The sequence below is a fragment of the Balaenoptera physalus genome (assembly GCF_965194825.1).
Source record: "Balaenoptera physalus genome assembly, chromosome: 1".
Classification (NCBI taxonomy): Eukaryota; Metazoa; Chordata; class Mammalia; order Artiodactyla; family Balaenopteridae; genus Balaenoptera; species Balaenoptera physalus.
The window spans coordinates 112,560,466-112,583,025 of NC_138882.1; the positions used below are offsets into that span (position 1 = coordinate 112,560,466).

The 22,560-nt window shown below is 37.7% G+C and overlaps 1 protein-coding gene across 8 annotated transcripts in view; it reads right to left on the reverse strand.

Annotated features, from left to right (window-relative positions):
* Positions 1-219: 219 nt before the first annotated feature.
* LOC309668451 (TLC domain-containing protein 4-like) overlaps positions 220-22,560 on the reverse strand; it is a 96,977-nt gene continuing 74,636 nt past the window's right edge. For 5 of the 8 annotated variants that reach the window (XM_082478319.1, XM_082478318.1, XM_082478320.1 and 2 more), the window contains one exon: positions 7,793-13,634. In XM_082478319.1, coding sequence (XP_082334445.1) covers positions 13,316-13,634 — 319 coding nt within the window. In that variant the 3' untranslated portion in view covers positions 7,793-13,315. Of the gene's footprint in view, positions 381-2,418; positions 13,635-22,560 lie in introns of those variants that run through there. The other 3 variants (XR_014268242.1, XR_014268243.1, XM_082478322.1) reach the window with 3 other exon arrangements.

Genomic DNA, 22,560 nt, shown 5'->3' on the forward strand with positions numbered 1-22,560 from the left:
GTTGTGGCATGCAGGCTCTAGAGCGCAGGCTCAGTAGTTGTGGCGCATGGACTTAGTTGCTCCTTGGCATGTGGGATCTTCCCAGACCAGGGCTCGAACCTGTGTCCCCTGCATTGGCAGGCAGGTTCTTAACCACTGCACCACCAGGGAAGTCCCAAGCATGTAGTTTTTTAAGGGATGCATCAGATGGGAAGTGAAGGAGGCCAGAAAGAGCACAGGTAATTCAGACAAGCATATTTAATTATTTTATAATTGAAAAATTTGGAAGTCTGTGTAGCCAGGATTCTCAGTGGGGACAAAGATGGATGTTGGAGAGTGTGTGAAGTAGTCAGCCCTTCATATCCACAGGTGCCACATCTGTGGATCCAACCAACTGCAGCCTGAAAATATATAGAAAAAAGGATTCCAGAAAGTCCCCAAAAGCAAAACTTGAATTTGCCCGTGGGCCAGCAACTATTTACATAGCATTTACATTGTATTAGGTATTATGAGTAATAGATGATTTAAAGTATATGGGAAGGTGTCTGTAGGTTATATGCAAATACTATGCCATTTTATATAAGGGACTTGAGTATCCTCAGATTTTGGTATCTGAAGCGGGTCCTGGAACCAGTCCCCTGAGGATACGGAAGGATGAGTATAGATGTGCAAATATCGGCACATATGCAAAACTGGTTATAAATTATGATGTGATCATGTATATGGATTTTTAAAGTTTGAGAAAACATTGGACTGAATATTGGGTTCCTCATTAAAATGATTTTATTACAAAAGTAAGGCTACTCATTAAACATCAATGATCATAAATTTCTCTGCCTCCAAAACCACCCTAAACTGCTTATATAATTCCAATCCTAAACAATTATCTTTATGAAAGCTTAGACAATGACCAAAAAAATACGCATGGAAGATATTACGTTAAGGAAACATTAAAAAATTAACCGTGGTCATTTTTTTGTGGGTAGACCATGGATCACATTTCTTTCATTTTTAGTTTAGTAAGCAGATTTTATTTCTCTGATAAAAATAAAATTAACACTTAAAAAGCGTTTTTAATTTTAAGAGTTTACATAAAAAGATTGTTTTATTGTTGGCTTGTAATTTGAGCAATTAATATTACAGATCTCTATGCACATGAACATTTATGATCAGTTTTTTGAAGTGTTTAAGTGAAGATTCTCGATTTCCCCTCTACTCCTCAAACATGTTCCTTCCTTGGTCTTCCCCATCTTATGATACAGGACCACCATTCTCCCGTTTGTTCAAGCCAAAATCATAGAAAATCATCATTTATCAGGCTTTTCCCCTTACTTTCCCTCAAGTCCATCAACGACCACTGTCAACTCTGCTTCTAAAATACACCCTGAGGGCTTCCCTGGTGGCACACTGGTTAAGAATCCATCTGCCAACGCAGGAGACACAGGTTCGAGACCTGGTCTGGGAGGATACCACATGCCACAGAGCAACTAAGCCCATGCGCCACAGCTACTGAGCCTGCACTCTAGAGACCGCAAGCCACAACTACTGAGCCCACGTGCCACAACTACTGAAGCCCGCACGCCTAGAGCCCGTGCTCTGCAACAAGAGAAGCCACTGCTATGAGAAGCCTGCGCACCACAATGAAGAGTAGCCCCCGCTCAGCACACCTAGAGAAAGCCTGCGTGCAGCAACAAAGACCCAATGCAGCCAAAAATAAAAATAAATAAATTAAAAAAATAAAAATAAATAATAAAATACACCCTGAATATGTTCACTTCTCTCCTTCTCTACTGTCAGCACTTTAGTCTGAACCAGCATTTTGCAAACTGTGAGGTGCAACCCACTGGTGAGTTATGAAATCAGTTTAATAGGTAACAACCAGTATTTCTTCTTTTACAGTGAAATCGAATAGAAAATCTCAGGGTGCATCACTCATGGTAAGAGTATTGTCTCATGAAATTTTTGTTTATGAATATGTGTTTATGTAATGAGTTACCATAAAAAATATGTTTCTTCTTGTGGACTCTGGTAAAAAAATGTTTGAAAGCCTTCATAAGCCCCCATCATTTCTCACCTGGATTGCTTAAAACCTGGAATGTTTATTCTAAGCATGATGAGAAGCCAACCATTTCACAATGGCCTAAAGGCCCAGTGTGGTCTGGTGCCTGCTTACCTCTCACCACGTCTTATCTCTCTCCTCCTCCTCACTAACAGTGCTCCAGTCACATTGGCTGCCTTTTCATTGAACACACCAAAGTATCCCCGCCTCAGGGAATTTGCACCGGCTGTTTTCCTCTGACTAGAATACTCTTCACAATACTTGCAGATTCTGCCTGGTCTTAGTGCAAGGGTCACCTCCACAGAGTGGACTTTCTAAAATGCCCCCAATCTCCTCTGTCTTTTATTTCTTTCTTAGCACTTTTGACTACCTGAAATTACCTTGTATATTTATTTCTTTTCTTCAGACTTGTTTACTGCCATTTTCCAATTGCTAGAATGTAAGTTCCAAGGGAGCAGAGACTTCCTTGCCTGCCTCGTTCACTGATGTATCTCCAGAGCCTGAAATAAATCCTGGTACATAGTAAGTGCTGGTGAAATGTTTTTTGATTGTGTGAATCACTATGTGTGAAACACTATGCTAGATCTGGGATCAAAGAGGGAAGGCACGCCCTACAGAGTCGCTTGACATACCATATGCTTTCCTGTTCCTTACCTCTCTATTCCCATCCAGCTCTCTGTGGGCAAGGCCCCCAGGAGTGTTGTTCACTGTCTATTTCCTCTGCCTTGCATGGTGCCTGGTACCTAGAGAATAAATGTTTTTTAAGTGAATGACCGAGATCGTGAATTTGTGGCCGCTCCAATTACACAGGATTGAATGATTTTCCAGCAGGTCTCTGAAGCATTGGTTAAGCACTGAAAATGTACATATTTGGTTAGATCCAGGATAAGGATATTTAAGAGTTGAAACTAATGATTGGAGAGTCATGAAAGGGATAGACAATGGAGTGTAAACGTCTTCCTTCTGGCTTCGCATTTTTAATAAAAACCTTAGATCCCTTTCTAAAAAGAATGGTCCCAGGTTATAAAAGCTTTCCTTTTAGTCATTTTTAAAGAAAAAAACTAACATAATGTCACATCCATTTTCTCTTCCATTCTTTAGAATATAAATTCTAATTAGTGTTTACAATTAGCTCATTACAATGCTAAGAATCATTCACATTTTCCCCTAGAGCAATGCAGAGCTACTTCTTAAAGTACTTTTCTTCATGATACAGTGCCTTAGAGAGTCCATCTACTGACTGAAAAATCTGGAGTGGATCTTTACTATAGATAATTCCATCACCGGTCAGATAAGACCAATCAAGTTGCAGGAAACAAGTATACTACCCAACCAAGTCACAGACAACAAACACTGTCAGCATAATTCCCCCACCCCAGTTCACCCTGGCCTCTGCACAAAGTCCACCAAACAACTCCAGCAGCCCACACTTAGGGTCACTAAGAACACAGAAATCTTACAGAAAGTCTGATTACACAATACTGAGTCAATCAAGGTAATTGACCCATTAATGGTAACTGGCTTCTCAAAATAAATGGATTCAGATTTTCAGATTTTTTGTTTTGGAGAGAAAGAAATAACTATTTACATTTTCATCAGTCATCTATTTTCCTTTCTGATATTTCATTGTGGGAAACAAAGAAAATGGGTTCCGTATCTGGATACCACGATCAAGATGTTTACATCTTCCAAAGGTTAACACTAGGAAAAGCATTTTAAAAATTGGCTTCAAATATAGTGGGAAAGAACATCATTAAAACTTTATCTCTTTCCCCTAAAAATGTTGAAGCACTCAGCAAATATTATACTCAGCCTTTTTGGCTAGCTTCATTGATGGCAAGTGATACCATCTCCTCTTGCAAGTGAGGAAGGTAGAATCATAAACAAGGGGCTTCACTCAAGGGCATACAGTCACAATCAAAAGTAGAATCTAAGCCGGCTCCCAAAAACTTACACAACTTAAACCAATATACTAGAATTGCAGTTTGCCGGGTCTGCCATACCCTGGGCTAAACCCTAACCCTGATTCTAATTACCATTATCATAGAACGATGGAATTCGAAAGAAAAGGGGCCTTCAATTCCCAATTCAACTCCTCACTTTACAGATGAAAAAACAAATGCCAGCAAGGTGAAAGCACTTGGCTAAGATGGCTAGTGGTCGGTGGTAGAGCCAGAACTGGGATTCAGTTTTCCAGGCTCCCAGATGAAGTCCTTCCTCCGCGTTACTCAAAAACATCAGAGTCTGTGCAGAAGGCTGAAGAGGGTGAGCTCCCACAACTTGCCCAATCAGTGGAGGTGGGTGAACTAATTTTGACCTTTAGGCTGAGAGAAAACATAACAGCTTGGCTGTGGCTCAGAGGCTTACTCAGGATAGGAAGTTCTGAGATCCAGACTGAGGCAAGAATGGGTTTCTTCACCCCGGTTGTTCCAGGAACCCACTTTGCAATCTAGCCAGCGTTTAATAAATATTAAAATGATTCGATGAGCTTATTCCTCTCAGTTCTACCTGAATGCATTTGTCTGTTTTGTTTTTTGTTGGTAAAAAAAGAACCAATACTCTTAATACGTGTCTCGAGGATGAGTAGGCGACAGATGCGTGAGCCGAAAGAGGCACAGCAAGTGCAAAGGCTTGTGGCTGGACGAGCAGGTGCTGGTCATGGTACCCAGCTGGTGGGGCTTGAGTAGGTGGAGTCGGGTAAAATCCCTGAAATCCTGAAAGATGGTTTAAGGAATTTAGACTTGTGAGTAGAGGAGGGCTGTGACACAAACTGAAGCTGTGTTTTTAAATGTGTTGGTCAGTAGCAGGGGTGATGGATGAGCAGGGAGAGCGTGGAGTGGCAGAGACCAATCAGGAGACTACGGCAGTCGGAGAGGGAACCCCCTGGCGATTCATGAACTAAGACTGGAGACCTAGCACAATCACTGCAGCCTCCCTGCCCCTGCTCCAGGACACACCAGCTTCTGCTACACCCTTGGAACTTTTGCCCCTCCTCTCACCATCCAAAGACCAGCTCACCTGAGGAGTCAATCCCATTGCAAGGCTGCGCCCTCTCCAGGGACCTGCAGCCAGACTCCATAGAAGGGCCTTGTTCTTTGGGCCTCTTACCATCATCTCTAGACCTTTCCCAAACTCTGAGTGGCACTGGGCAGACACCATGGGGAGTAATGATTCATGAGGACGGAGTGGAGAGCCTGAATCGGTGACCACTCAGGAACCTGGAACGCAGACACGAGGGGTCAAGGCAAGACTGTGGGTCCGAAATGAGAAAAGCAATTGAAACCACACAGTAACAGTGAGGCACTTTGAGAGACGTTTTCTTTCTCCCAGATTGAATTCTTCACGTTGCCGTTACGTGACATCCACCACAGGCTCCATTCTGCCCTTCCACTACCATACCTTCTCTTTCCTCATTCATGGCAAAAGACCCCAGACCTTACTTCCCCCTTTTCCGTCTCATCCACGACGTCCCCTAAGAGCTGCCTACTCTCCAACCTCCCGCTCAGTCCATGGCTCCCCACATTCTGATGTCACAACCACTAGCATCTGTCACCTTTCAGTTCCACAGACTCATTCGTGAGTCACATTGAGTTTTTCTAATCTCTTTGGCTCTCCCTCTGCAATATTTATCAGATCTGGCCCATCTATTTTTTCTTCCTTGTCTTGGGCACACATCTGGCTTAACTAACCACTTTGTAGTTGCTTGGCCGGTTTCTCCATCACTAACCTATCTCTGTCCTCCCATTCACTGGACACTGAGAATCTCCCTCAAATGTTATTTCAATCACATGACCAAGCTTACAGCTACTTCTCCTCCTTCCTAGTTGTTTTGTTCAAATTGAAGCTCTTACAAATATGACGCGAGTTGGAAGAAACATCAGAGATACTGCAAATGTTTTTACAGGTAAACTATGATTCAAAGAGATTAAGATACATCTTCTTGGTTCCCTTAGGCTCTCAGGCACCTCGCTCTTTCCAAATTGCTCTTTTCCAATTTACAATTCAAACAAAATCCTACCCTCTTGTGCTGCATCCATTCATGCCTCCTTTCTGTCCACAGCACAGTAGACTTTAGAAACTGCTCATGATCTTCTAAAACCTTTCATGATGAGGCTACCTGACAACACAAATCATTCCAGGAAGCTGAATTGTTGGGCATAGTTTGGCTTTTGGTAACTACAACAGGTCAGGACGTGGAGTTTCCTGCAGGCTCAGGCAGCCCACTAGGACCACTGCTCCACGGGGGCCACCTCCTCATTCCTGCGTCCAGAGCAAGGCATCTGATTGTCCGCAGTGGGTGAAACACTGATAAGATATGCTCTCTTGTATGCGTGCACACACACACACACACACACACAAATACCCCTACATATAAACACATACATATAGAGAGGCATCTAAAATGAATAATGTACATATTTTATCTTAATATAGAAAAGACATTAAAATTCTTATACCATGTATAGGAATTTCACTATATTCATTTTTCTTGATAAGTTCATGTCACCCAATGCAGTGGACACATACATAGCATTTTCTTACTTTATTCTTCCTATTCTCTGAAGTCCTTTCTCCTTCCTTTCCTGTGTCATTCTTTCCAAATTTTCATCTATCCTTGAACTTTATCCTCAGCAGAAATGCAGCCCACCATTGCTATGACTTTTCCTTTCTCCCTACAAGTCACCTTCTTTGAAAGTTCTGCTCAGGTAATTTCTGGAGTGGTATAACCAAAGATTTGGGGAAAATAATAAAACTAGATGTGGCAGTAAAATTTAGCTGGGGGTAGATGAAAAGAGGAAGGGGCTGTTTAGCCAGGGCGGGGAGGACCTAGGAGCACTGTGCCAGAAGCAACAATGGGCTCACTGGGCAGAAGGGGGTACACAGGCCGTAGATGAAGAGCCTAATTTTATGGGAGCATCCAGGAACATCTGTCAGATGATCAGTTACTCACATGAGCAAAAGTTGCAAATCTGCCATCATCGCTTATTTTGTGTATGTTTAAGGACAATCAAAAGGGAGGGAAAGCAGTATGCAGGCTTTGATGAAGACTGGAAAATAGGAGAATAAAGGATGACTCATATTTGAGACAGCCTGAGGTAGGGGAGAGAGCGCCCATTTACACTCGCTTAGAGGACTTCTGAATCCTTGGAATTTTACCTGTGACCTGCCTCCACTGACAGCTGTGACTGCTATTTTAATTTTGAAATTCAGCTGTTCCTTTGCCAGTCCTGACACAACAACATTTTAGGCATGTTCTGAAGCATGACTCATGCTATCTAAAGGCCAAACCACTTCACTATTCTATTCAGTTAGCGCTCTGCTTCCTGATCTACTGGATAGTCTCAGACCAAGATGCAATGTTAAGACCACAGGCAATTTGGGAAGGTAGGAATTCCAGCCAAGACATTTGGGAAAAACACTAAAGACCACATGAGAGGCCTAAGGGACAAAGGGAAGGAGATTAAAAACATAATTGCCAAAGTTTTACTCAACCTAAACGAGCCTATTGATTAGATAGCACTATTCCTTCCCTTAATAAGCAGGACTAAAATGTTTGCTGCGCCTTCTGATTTGCTACAAGGCTGGGGCCTCGGGGAGAAAAGGGAGGAAAGAAAGGAGGGAAGGGGGTAAACAAGCTCCACAAGCATCATGAAGAGTGAATATTAACGTTAGGATTCAGATGCTAGGATGTGAGAAAAGTAATTTTTATCACCCATTAATTATTATTCAAGCGTACACCTTGTAGACTCAAACTTTTGCACTAAATAATTGTGATTTTATTTTTTTCACAAAATACAAAGTTTTGCACCACATTATAGTAGTGTTCTAACACAAGAAAATCCCAGTGTTTTCATGGGGGGGGGTTGGAGCGATTTATATATAGGATATTGATTTTATACATTCTTAAAATAATAAAATTGTCATGACAAAGTAATGCCAACCTTGTATAACATGCAGATTATTGCTTAGAACTTGCATATACTTTAAAATGGCACACATACAAAGTATACAAACATTTCAAATTTTTAAGGGAAATACCTGAAGATGTCTACTAATCCCTCCAAAGCACAACCAGAAACAAAACAAGAATACTAAGTTGCTATTTTAATATCTGATAAATCTGAATAACACTGATTTGTAAATTACCAAGTCTTACATTCTGTAAATAAAAGTTCTTCAGCCTTATGGAAATACATTAGAAGGTGTGTTCTCAAAGTTAATAAATGTATTTTGAAAGACTTCTAAAATCTTTGACAATTAAATATTAATGTGATATATTCTCAGAGAAAAATTGTGTATCACTATAGCTGTCACATTTACTTCAGTTTTCAAGTAACTTTTTCAAATTAAATCTATGTCTAAAAGTTATTATTACAAAATCAAATAATTACCCCAAAATCTCATAACTCATCCCAGTAACAAGTTAGTAAGAGTATTATCTATGCAAAAATTCCTTGAGTAAAAAGTAGACATAATCATATGAGAAGCAAACCAAGCAAGAAACAGAAAAATATATAGCATATTTTATTTACAGTTATATTTTTATGCTTCATTAACCAAGAAGTAGCAAATACCTTAATGCACACTTAATTACAGAAAGAATTACATAAAGATATAAAGGGAAAAACATACAGATAATAATTAACGAGTTTTCAGCCAGAGGTATTTATATCTTTGAGATTTAGAAATTTATTTTTTTATTTATCTTTTTGGTCTTAAATATCAGGCCTGATTTCAAAACTGTCTACTGCTTAGAGGGAATCAGTGTAAACATTTTCAATGCAAACAAACCAATCTTTAGCTTCACTGCCACCCAAAATATCTTCCAAAGAAAGGTATGACCTTATCAAAGCTAACAGAGATAGTTAAGAGGTCTGGGCTAAAAAGGGACAGGGCTCAAATCCTTGGGTGTTGTACTTTGGAAAACACTCTGAGTAATCCAGTGGCTGTAAACTTGTTTTTAAAAGAAACAGGACCATAGCTAAGTTTGCTTGATTAAAGGGCAGGACTCAGTAATGCCGCCACAGACCAGCACACCCTCCTCATAACACAGGGCCACCTCGGTTCCTCCTCTGCCTGTCATGGGGTCTGAGGAAGAACATTTAGATAATCTACATGCTTGCAATGAATCCCCAGCTGAAACATGTTATAAAGCTCTTATTGCTAAGCCAGTTTAAGAAAGAGACTACGGATGTTTCTCAATAAAACCATAACATTATAAGCTTTGCTTGGTGTTGTAAATAAGTATTATTCAATGTTAAGTGGCTTCCTATAGCCTCTTAATAAATTATGGTTAGTCTGTTCACTACTGAAACTTACTGCAATGTTTTTTTGGGTTTTTTTTCAATGAAAGAACATACTTGTGAACTTTTAAATTTGCCACAATAGACTGGGAAGCTTACAGGTATGGGGAGGTCTCAAAAGTTGACATAGAAAGGTGTTAGTATAAAGGAGGGAGGTGCTGATGAAGTCTTTAGGGTATTAGGAGGAAGAGATGGAAGGCTCAAAGGATTCAGAGAGAAAACTTCTGGATTGAAGGAGGAGCATCATGGCTTTTAAGGGCAAATCAGTCATGCTGTCTCCTCCTCCAACCCCAGGTCCTCCTGGCTTTTCCTTGTTCTCACACATCACACGTGTTTTTCATGTCAGAATTCACTTTCAGTAGGTTTAGTGTGTCTATTGTCAACCAGCTGTGGTTAAGGCTGGGAAGGTGTGTGTGTGCCCCAGGCCTCTCAGCACAGGAGGGGTCTTGCTGCTGTGCTGGTTTGTACCTGTTGAGACATACTATACCACACTTCTGATAAAATTATACCAGTTTGCTTCTTATGGAATCCAAAACACATAAATACATAGTCTTCTATGGAGTATAATTGATGATGTCAACAATGACATGGACTTTTCAATTTCATCCAACAGATTAAACCACTTAAAGCCAATTCAAATGTATATTTACATATTTGGAGTGAAGAGTAACCTAGAAACTGAAATTTGTTCAAACACTTATTTTAATAGTGTCTTTTGGAACATGTTTATTTTCCTTAAAAATGAAGCAGAACAAACATGAATATTACAACACATTTTTCCCCTGTATATCTCCATGAGAAGAATATTTCTAAATACATGATAACAACTGGTGTAACCAACAGTAAAGGGAAGAACCATTCTCCAAATGCCCAATGCACCTCAGAGAAAGCATACAATTTAAAAACTGATACTTTTAGCAAAATTTTGATTTGAGTCAAATAGGTTATTAAAATTTAGAAAAGAATTTGATTCAAACACCTATAAACTAGGTAGTTTCTAAAACTAGTCCTGTACAACAGTACTGGGTCATCCACAGTATATCAGTCACTCTTAGGAATGGTGAAGACATTATTATTTCTCTTAACGTAGGACTAATCCATGAAATACCAAAACGAACAGTTGGAATAACAATTACATTTCAACTTACTATGATGTATCAAGACAATTTAAGCAGGAGTTCATTTCTTTGCATTCAGATATAACTCCATATTGTTTTAAATAAATGCAAATAATATTCATTAAAAAGATTTTAGGCACAATAATGCAGATTCTATAAACTCAAGCTCATAATTTCTAAATTCTCCCAAATAAAATATCTAATGAAGAGTCTATGATCTTGCATGTTATTTAGTTTATTTTCATTCATTTTCAAAATTTTGTAAGAATTTTTATTTTCTAGAGTACTACACGTTCAGAGAACATCTTTATAGTTACAGGTTGTCACTAATCTTTTTCTACAAAAATAGAGTTGCTTAAAAATTTATACCAATTTGCTTTCATTTTCTATAAATATTTTAACAGTTGTTAAATATCAGAATGCCTAATAGAATCATTTAAATTAATCCATGTAGTCAAAATATTTAATACGTAAAATGTCTAGCAAAAGTTTGTCATTTAATAAATGAAAAATTCATCATTTAATAAATGAAATGTTCTGTCTTTAACTACTTGTATCTTACGTAGGTGGATACAATCACAGACCAGCAAAGTATAGCTCCTGTAAAGATCTGACTTCAAGTGGCATGGCAGTTTGCAGTGTCTTTTTCACTTCATGTCTGTTTTATGAGGAAATGCATAGAATCTACTTTTGGATATTGAATCTGGATATTAAATTAACTATCGTGCAGCCAGCATAAAATAAGAATTGCTGACTAAGGGAGTAACAAACTTTAGTTCAACACATTGATATTTTAATTACACTTACATAGTGAGGGGGCTATACTGCAGAAAGGTGCTGTTGGTGAAAGTAAAAATGAAGTTTTAAGCATGAAATAACTATAAAAATGGAAATTGCTATATGGAAACTCACTAATATATAGCTTTATATTGTCTTCCTTTTGATGGTGGGTTTAAAATCTGTGTTCAGAAGCTACAGAAATATCCAAAGTCAAAAATATTTATTTCAAGTTTTGTTTCTTCCTAAAGGAATGAATTTCCAAAATAGTTTTCTAATATAAATTGTTTTCCTTTTAAAAAGCCATTTTTCTTGCAAAAGAGCGAGAAAAGAACAAGATAAAGCCACGTGATTTCCTACCCCTGCTAAACAACCAATACATGTTTAAGTGCCTATGTGTAGAAGGCACTAAATTTAGTAACAAATTATCAATGTAATATTAGCAGATTTAAAAACAAATACCTATATTTTATATTACTTTAATTAAGTCTTTCAAAAATAAGTGTACCTGGTATAAGCTGATCAATTTCAATTTTTCATTTAGTTACTGACTGAGATCTCAATTACTTTCTTCAAATGTTCTACAATGTATCAGGCCCTATCTGCATTGGACAGCCAAGTCAATCAAATCACATCAAATCAAAAGTCCTGAAATATCCAGCTAGCCTCCCTTCATCATCATAACATGGACAATAAGAGTGAGTCACACATTCTCCTTCAAACTGAGAAACTGAATGAATTAGATCTTTTGGTTTGGGTTCAACTAAATTCAAGTATTTAATGCTGATTAATTTTTTTCCTTAGGTAAGAATGATCATTAAAGTACTTGAGAAAAATAAATAAAGGCAATAATAGCTAACTATATAATTCTATATTTGGGTTGTAAGGACCAAAGCAAACACAAACAAACATACCCCCACACACAAACAGAAAAAAATAAGTCACCAGTCATTTATCCCCAGATAAAGCAATAATATTGATAATCAGAATGCCTGGATTAAATTATCTATCGTTTTCCTATCCTTTAGGAAAGACAGAAATTCAAAGCACTCAAAGTGCCGGTTAAGCAAAAGCATGGGTGTAAATTGTGAGTAAAATATGAATACTGATTTTTTTTTGTAGTTTTGGTCTCATCAAGAAGAGGCTTACCTTAGGAGCATGATAAATACATATTGCATAAGATTTTGGTGCTAATGATGTTGGGTTCTGAACTCAGGGGAGGTTTTGCAAATAGAAATAATATATTTTTCATAGAAAAAGTGCAAGGGACGCAGATAAAGACAGCAGTGTTAAAGCTTTTTTCTTAATGATTCCTCCTATTAGCCCAAACAGTCATCTAGAACATGCATGTTTAGAAGGAAGAATTCATCTCTTAAGGAGCTCTATTAGATTGGTCTTAAGATTTACTACAAAAGAAAAAAGCAATAATTTGATAAAATGTTAAAAATAATAGTGATGTCAGAAAAATCGGAAAATGCAAGAAATATTTTCCATAACTTAACTAATTAAAGGTTCCCAAAATAAGCAAAATACTTCATTATTAGTAGATGACAGCATATCTAAATGAAAAAGACATCACTTCTAATAACCTAAGAAAAAGAACATTTCAACAATTTGGAAATTAAACACTACACAGGTATTGACAGCCATAGTAAGAAATGAGTGCAATACAACAAAATGTGGAGACCTATCTACAGATTTAAAAGCAGTTTCCATTCTTTCAGCAAAATCGGTGACATAAAACCAAGTGCACCAAATTAGCATAGTCATGTTTTCACAGAGAAAAATACCAATGCCGGTTAACAGATTTCTAAGAAGATTCACCACCATATTTATACATTTTTATTTAAACCTTTAAGATTTTATCCATGCTTATAATGCAGAAGAATATCAGAAAATAAATCTTCAGATAAAAACTAAATTTTAGTTTCTCTTTTCTAACGGTTAGAAAAAAAAGGACATTGAAACCGAGAATAACAAGTATAATTAATAAAGAAGCACAAGAACATGCCAAGAATTCAACCTATCAGAAGATATAATGTGGGTAGTAATGAAGTATGCTTATCAATAGCCCACTTTTAGTCAAGTTTTCCATTCTGAAGACTCTTCTTGGCTTTCTCTTGTCTTATGAGAGAGATGACTTTGATGCACCCCTTTGAAATTTTGATCATCCACATGACATTCATTACATCCAAAACAACACAAGTAGAGATCCAGGAACTTTGAATTAAAAATCCAAGCCTCAGGTAGGCTTCCGTTCCTAATACAGAGTAAATGTAGCCATAAAAAGGAGGTATTGAGGCAATCCGCACTATGAAGAACACCACAGTCATGAGTATTCCATTGATGACATTAGCCTTGGAAAACTTAGGATACTTCAGAGCCTCAAAGAACCACCTGGGAAAAAAATTAAAGAAACATCACATTTATTCTGCATCTCTGAGGATTAACAATTTCTAGTTTTTCGTTTTTAAAATTCAGAACACCCCCCCTAAGATTTATATGGCAAGACAAAGGACCTAGAATGGTCAACATAATACTGAAAAAGAATAAAGTTGATAGATTCACTTTCAAGACCTACTATAAAGCTACAATAATCAAGACAGCATGGCATTGGTAAAAGAACAGACAGACAGACCAATGGAACAGAACAGAGAGCCCGTAGACAGACCCACACAAATATACTCAACTTACTTTTGATAATGGTGTAAAGGTAATTCAATGGAGAAAAAACACTCTTTTTAACAAACAGTGCTGGAACAATTAGACATCCATATGCAGAAAAATAAACCTAGGCAGAGACCTCACATCTTACACAAAAATTAACTTGAAATGGAGCACAGACTTAAAAGTAAAATGCAAAACTGTAAAACTTCTAGAAAAAAAACAGGAAAAAATCTGCATGATCTTGGGTTTGATGATAGTATTTTAGATATAATACCAAAAGCATGACCCATAGAAGAAAATATAAGTTGGACTTCGCTAAAATTAAAAACTTGCTCTGTGAAAGGCACTGTGAAAAGAAAATGAAAAGACATCCAAACACTGGGAGAGATTGTTTACTGAATACATATATGATAAAGTACTTATATCCAAAATATATAAAGAACTCTTAAAGCTCAGCAATAAAGAAACAACCTAATTAAAACATGGGCAAAAAATCTTAAACACCTCATCAGAGAAGATAAACAAAAGGAAAAGAAGTATATAAAAAGATATTAAAAATCATTTGTCATTAGAAAAATGTAAATTAAAACAATGACATACTTCTACATATCTATTAGAATGACTAAAATCTGAAAATCTGACAATACCAATTGCTGGCAAAGATGTGGAACAATAGAAACACTCATTCATTGTTGGTGGGAATGCAAAATGGTAAAGCCACTTCAAAAGACAGCATTGCAGTTATAATGCTAAACATATTCATAGCACACAATCCAAAATCACACTTCTAGGTATTTTTTCAATTGATTTAAAAATATATGTCCACACAAAAACTTGCATGCAAGTGTTTACACCAGCCATATTCATAATTGCCCAAAACTGGAAGCAACCAAAATGTTATAGGTTGCTTCATAATGTTATTCACAATGTAGTATGTGAATGGATAAGCAAATTGTGGTATGTACATACAATAAAATACTATTCAGCGATAAAAAAGAACAAACTATCAACTCATGTAACACCATGGGTGAATCTTAAATGCTATTGATAAATCAAAGAAGCCAATCTGAAAAATGTTACCTACTGTATGATTCCATTTATATGACATTCTGGAGAAAGCAAAACTATAAAGACCAAAAAACAGATCAGCAGTTGCCAGAGGTTCAGGGAGAGCAGGAGAGGGTAGAATAGGTGAAACACAGGCAATATTTTAGGGTAGTGAAACAATTTTGTATGATACTGTAGTGGGGGGTATATGACATTATGCATTTGTCAAAACCCACAGAACAACATGAAGAGTGTATGCAAATTTAAAAAAAATCAATAGGAGGTTGGGGCATGCCAGGCAGAATGTAGCCTGTGACAAAAGAATCTAATTGCATTCCAAATACATGACATAACCTCACTGGAGGGAGTGGGGTAAAAATAGGTGACCTAAGTAACTTTGAAAATGAATTAAGACTGTAAGACTAAAGACAAAAGAAACTGTACATAGGCACTTTGCTCTAGCTGGTAAAATTGTTATCTCATGGGGGAAGAGGTTAACAATTCTGAAACTATTATACATGTATACTGGGATTTAACAAATAAGTAAGTTTGTCTGATGGTGAAGTGGGGACCAGACTTCTCATTGTGGGAGTGGAAAGTTACAGATAATTGAGTGCAAAAGACTAGATTGATCCATATGATACTGGATTAGAGTTGGAAACGTCAGTATAAACTCATGCTTAGTTTAATACATATATACAGATGGATATATATAGAAATAATTATAGATATGTGTGTATACACAGGTTAGTACATTTCCAAGTTGTCAGCTGGGAGGGCATAGAAACAGTGATGTTCCAGTAGCAATGAGCACACCCAGGGCCCATATTTTGGTTCCTAATACCATTGTTCAATAAAAGAAAACAAGACTCCTTGAGAAATGGCTGATTCTAGCACTGGGACAGAGAATACACAATATAAATCTGGAGTATTTTTTTAGTGTCAGAAAGTAAAGAAGTGCTCCAAAAAAGATGATGAAGTTATGTCAAAGGGACACAGAAGACAACTGAAAGAGCTCCCAATGGCAAAAGTTGTAACAATTTGAACAAAATAAGTAATGTAGTATTGGATTCAAAGTATAAAATAAATATCCATGAAGCCATGGTAATATAAATGAATGAATGAGTGAATGAATAGGGGAGAAAAGGTAAATATCCTGTACAGAATAATTGCAAATAAGCTATGTAGATATTGCACCCTCAAAGAGGTGAAGCATAACTTCCCACTCTTCAAGGGGGGACTTCGTTACAAAGGGTTCAGTATAGAAGGCAGGTGGGGTGGAAACAGTAACTTTAAAATTGAGAACTCTTACAAACCCTACCTCAGCCAGGTGAACAAGGTAAACAATAACAGTGATAATCTATGTTTATGCATGTAGTCCTGATATAACGTGATGAGAATGGCACTTTACTTCTGTGGTCTTCCTCCAAAAACCCCATAACCTCAGTCTAATCATGAGAAAAACATCAGACAAACCCAAATTGAGAAATATTCTACAAAACACCTGACCAGGACTCCTCAAAACTGACAAGGTCATCAAAAACAACGAAAGTCTGAGAAACTATCACAACCAGGAATCTGAGACATGACAACTAAATCCAGTGTAGTATCCCGGATGGGATCCTGGGGCAGAAAAAGGACATTAGGTAAAAACTAAGGAAATCTGAAAATACTATGGCCTTTAGTTAATAATAATGTATCAATATTTATTCATTAATTATGACAAATGTACCATACAAATGTAAATATTAACAATAGGAGAAGCTGAGTGTGGGGTATATGGGAACCTTTTGAATCATCCTTGAAATTTTCTAGAAGTCTAAAATTATTCTTAACTAAAAAGCTTATTTTTAAAAAATTTAGTGAGTATTTGCTGTATTCTACTTTTTCCTCCTTAAAAAAAACTATCTTGCCTAATGCTACCTCATTATATTTTAGAGGTTAAGTTGTAAATGTAGTAAAATGTATCCATGTATCTTAATATTCAATTTGACAGAATTAGTCATGACTAAGCTAGAAACTGCTCAACTTCAGAAACTAAAAATTAACTGTTAAAAAAACCTTAAAATATTTTACTGAGATATTAAAATATCAAACAGAAATAATTTGTAGGATAAGAGGGGTATTACAAGTTATAAGTATATGTAGGGTGAAAAGAGAAGGGCTAAATTATTCAATGCAGTTAAAAACAAACTATTTAGTGAGCAATGCTCAAATTAATAAAATAATATCACAAATAGGAAAAATGTCACTGAAGCAGTAAAGTCAACATCTTTTGCTCTATCCAGATCTCCTATCCTCCAGACTTCTCTCCTCCAAAGATTTCCCCTCTGATCCTCAGCCATTCCTTTCTTTGACTACATGGTGGCCTTGGGTTTAATCAGAAATGCTATACCTCAAATAACCCATCCCCTTCTAAGCACAACTCGTAGTACCCCATATTTCTCTTTACCCAATTCCATCTATATCTCTTTTTTGACCTCCACTCCCAAATCCCTCACTACCAGCCTTTGATTCACTTCTTTTCCTATCTACCTGAACTCAGTTACTTTCAGAACACACATCGGCACTTTCAGAACACACATCGGCACCCTCAGTTCTCTTGCCCCTTCATCCATCACACTCACCCTGCCTATCCCCAGCTTCTCATCAGGCCAGCTTTCCTTAGGTAGAGTATAGAGGGAAGGTGGGTAATGTATTCTGCAGTCAGAAGGCCCAGGTTCAAACCTGCTTCTGCCACTTAGCTGCTGTGTGGTCTTACCTCTCTGTTATTGACCTCTATGTGTCAGTTTGATCCCTACAAAATGGGGATAATGATAGCACCTCCCTTATACCATGAAGCTGTTCTGACACATAAGAACTCCCCTGTACTAGGAGCTCAATCAATAGCTATTATTACTCACCAATATTGATATTAACATAAATAGCACAAATGCAACTTAAAGACCTCTGAATTTCAACTGAATTCTCAAATTTGCTTGGCATTCCTTTCACTTAACTCCACATTCTCCATAGAATTGCTCCCTAACCTCTGTCTCACCAATCAAGTCACTTCCCTTCCTTATTCACTTCTACTTCTCAATCCCATCAGAGGAACTGCCCTCTTCTACTACTAAGGTATTTGAGTCCATCAACCACGAATTCCTCAAACTCTGACCCCAAGGCCTCAAATCTTATTTTAAAGCACCTTTTTCTCTATATTCAGATGAAGAGGTTTCTCTTGCCCCCTCCAAGGCCAATTGCTTCTGTACCCATGCTCTGTGACTCTAGGCCATCAATTATCCCCTTTCCCTTGCTCCATCCAGTTCCCCATGCATAGATTGATTCTTTCTTCTCTCTTACCAACATGCCCGATTCTTTCTAATCCAAAAAAATCTCTCCTTCTGTTTTTCTTCCCTATTAAACTCTTAAAAAGAGAAGTCAACAGTGTATTCACAGACATTCTGGCTATACTTTACAACCCAGTACAATATGATTGCATTCCCCTACAAAAGAAATTGGTCACCAGTGGCATCCCCATAACCAAGATAGTGGATTCATCTCAGCCTTCATCCCAGGTGACCTTTCTATAGCATATGACACTGCCAACCATCATACTTCCTTTCTCCTCTCCTGATTTCCATGATACTATTTTCTCTTGATTCCCTACCTACACTTTTTCAGTCTCCGTTTCCTCTGCCTGTCCCTTAAATATTTGTGCTTCCCAGGCACACTCCCTTCCATATGCCCTACCAAGGCCATTTTATACATTCTCATGGGCTTAAAGGGGTTCAGAACAAGCTTCCCAAAATGTGCCATTTTGGCATGCAGAATATTTTGAGCTGAAAGCAACTAAGACCCAGCAGACTCAAGAAAAACTCCTACCTCTCCCTGAATTACCTGAAAGAATTTAGATAGGTGTCCTGGCCCACAAAGAGAGCTATTACTAAGAGATAACTTTTTATCTGAATGATCTATCTGTATGGCAGGACAAACTTCTAATTACCAAACATCTGCTCTTCTTATCGTCCTGCGAATCACCCTCCTCTGCGGGCCCCTATCCCACTCCTTAGCTCAAGATGGCTTATATGCCTCTATTGCCCAGCTTGTCCTTGGGTCTCATTGTCCTGTGGGACCCCCACATATATGTAATTAAATCTGTTGTTCTTCTGTTAATCTGCCTTATGTCAAACTGATTATTAGACCCACCCAAGAACCTAGATGCGTAGAGGAAAAATTCTTCCTCCTCAAAGGCTCAAACACCCTGACAGAAATCTCTGGTTTCAAGTCCTCTCTTAAGTTCTACTTGTAGTTCTATATTTCTGATTTATTGCTGAGCATCCTCACCTGACAAATCACCAATTCTCAAATATGCCTAAAATCCAACATGCATAAAAACAATACCCTACTCTTTGCCTAACCTCCCTTTCCTCCATGACCACCACCACAGAACACTCCAAATATGAATCAGTGGGATCACCATTGCCTTAGTCATCCAAGTCAGAAACCTGGAGTCACCCTAGATTGTTCCTAGTCTGGAACCAAGCCCGATCCATTTTATCTCCCAAGATTCTTCCTAATCCTTCCTGGACTCATTCCATTCCACCTTCTGCCATTATAATTTTTGGTCCTCGGTGTCTCTTACCTAGATGACTGCAATAACCCAACTGGTCTCCCTTAACTCTACATTTCTAGCCTTTTCTCTTCGATGCCACAAGTCCTACATTATATTTAGCCTAGACTACTTCCTGTTCCCCAGCACTTTATGCATTCTCCAAATTTTTCGTTGTCTGGAAAGGTGATTATCTAAAAATCTAGACTTTAAGAACTTGTGCTTTGGCTTTACTGTACAATCACTGCATTTATCTTCGGCCAATTTTTCCATGTGACTGGTGCCTGATCTTTAAGCCAGTCTCTTTCAAAGGAAAGAACTCACATATTAATTCAAGTTGAAATAATATTTATATAATTGTCCTTATCTTTCTCTCTCATGTCAGAAGGACCACTTATTTTATTGGAATCTACATCTTCTTACCTAATGAGAACACCCCTTCATTCCAACAAATAAAGGCTAACAGTTTGGGAATATATGTATTGATGCCGAGAGGGAGAGGAGCAGAAGGAAGCAAGAAGACATGCATGTGGGATGGAAGGAGAGAGGGAAAACACTGTCTTTCACCACCATCCACAGTTATCACTTAGATGGGTAAAGAAGAAAAGACACCGAGGACCAAAAATTATAATGACAGCAGGTGGAGTGGAATGAGTCGGGGAAGGATTAGGAAGAATATTAGGAGATAAAATGGATCGGGCTTGCTTCCAGACTAGGAAGACTCCAGGTTTCTGACTTGGATGACTAAGTCAATGGTGATCCCAATGATTCATACTGGAAGCTTTCTCTGGTGGTGGTCATGGAGGAAAGGGAGGTTAGGCAAAGAGTAGGGTATTGGTTTTATACATGTTGGGTTTTAGGCATATTTGATTGTATGTGTGTGTAATCCTCCCCAACCCCATAGAGAAAACTCTGTCTTTGGTCATTTAGCACTTCTTCCTCCTCCTGTTCTTCTAAAGGGACTTGGAGCTTTTGATTAAGTCCCCTTGGAGTTAATTGTGCAGAGTGTGGTACTAAGCACATGCAGTGTAAAAACAAGGCATTAGCAGGTATAATTCACATTTGGAAAGAGGAGAGAGGGCTACTTTCAGGTAGAGAAAGAAAGAAAAAAAGAGGATGGGAGCAAAGGATCCATCCCCCTATATGGTACTGGTTTGGTGACTTTTAGGAGTTGAGAGTCAGAAGTGTGAGCTTTGGGAAAGCTACAGGGTCCAGGAGATACTGTGAGTTCAAGAGGAATGAAGAGACTTTTAAGAAGTGTTGCTGTAACAAACTGGACCTTTGTCGACATCCTTGGAAAAACTCCAATAAGGATTTACATGTTGTACTGTTGCTGGGACTCTACATGGAGACTGGGTCGTGAGCTGACCCCTGGGTTTTATCTTGGTTGCAAATGTAATTCTTTCAGGCATGTGAACACTGTATTTAATAAATAAATATTAACTCTGGAAATTTAGGAGTTCAAAAACTTAATTTTAGAAAAGTTGTCCTCCATCCCAATATTATTCTGGCTCCCCTTCTACTTCTAAACTTTTCCTTTATTGTATCTACTCTTCCTTCTCTTATTTCTCAATTCTAGACATTCAACTTTACCTTTTAAACACCATCTTTTCTCATGGCTTCAGATGTAACCTCTATCTGATCATTTCAAAATCCCTCTCTACCTCTTACTACATTTCCACTCAGATGCTCTATTTGTCCTCTAACGCAGCATCTCCAAAGCAAACTCATCAGCTTCCCGCCTACTCTTCCTAATCCTCATCTTTTTTCATTCTTCTAAGTCCAATGTAGAAAATATCTTAAACTTGTCTTTTTTTCTCTATCTCTAATTTCTTATTACCAATTTCACTTTTTCTTCCCTCAAAAATCTTTATTCCATCATATCTACTCTATCATGACAGCCTAATTTGGGCTCCTATTTATTTCCTGGACTAATGAAATTACACCAGTCATTCACACAACTAAGAGCTGTATGCTAACCTTCTAACCCAAGCTTTTGCCTTCCATCTTACAATCTATCCCACAAATACCAAAAACTAGAATTACTCAGTGCTATTTTCAGAATGTCTTTCTCCACTAGAATACATTCTCACTGTCCACTGGTCAAGTTCAATCAGCTTCCCCTGGCACTCAACACCCTCTCTATCCACTATCCTCCTAAGACATACTCTTTGATCCTACAAGTCTGCAGTTTCTCTTTCACATGGCATGTTTATTCCACTTTTCAAAACCTTATGTTCACGCCTTTCTCCCTCCTCCTTTTCCCATCCACTTCTTAAAAAAATCCTAAAACATTTAAGAATGTGTCTCAGTTTCTCTTTGAAGCCTTGCATGACAAACATCAATCAATAATAGGTCTCAAAACGTGATTCACGGGCCCCTGAGACTTTTGGGGGAGTCTACAAGGGAAGACTATTTTCATAATGATAGTAAAATATTATCTGCCTTTCTCATTGTGCTGACTTCTATTCTGATGGTGTAAAGTACTGATGGATAAGACCATTGGCATCTTAGCACAAATCATAGCAGTGGTACAAAATGGTACTAGTCACCATTGTAATCTATGCCACATATTTGCAGTTAAAAACAAACAAAAAAAGAGGAGTTGAGTGGAGAAGTTTCACTTAAGAATGTCCTGGATGAAGCAGTAAGAATGATTAATTATATTAAATCATGTCTTTTGAGTACATGTCTTTTTAATATTCTGTGATAAAATGGGAAGTATGCACAAAGCACAGTTGTCTGGAAGAAAAACTCTTGGATAGCCTCCGAAGAGTTAAAAACTTTTCTGGTGAGGTCAGTAATGGGTTTTTAAAAAAATATTATCTAATAAATGTATCAGCATTTATCATGAGACCTACATAACTCAGTGAACCAATATTTTCCAAATGACCAAGGCATGATGACACAAAATTATGTATGAGTAAAAGATTCAAAGTACAAGACAGACCAATGGATTTGAATATAACAGTGTATCAAAAGTCCACTGATATGGTTTCAGATTCCACATTTAACTAA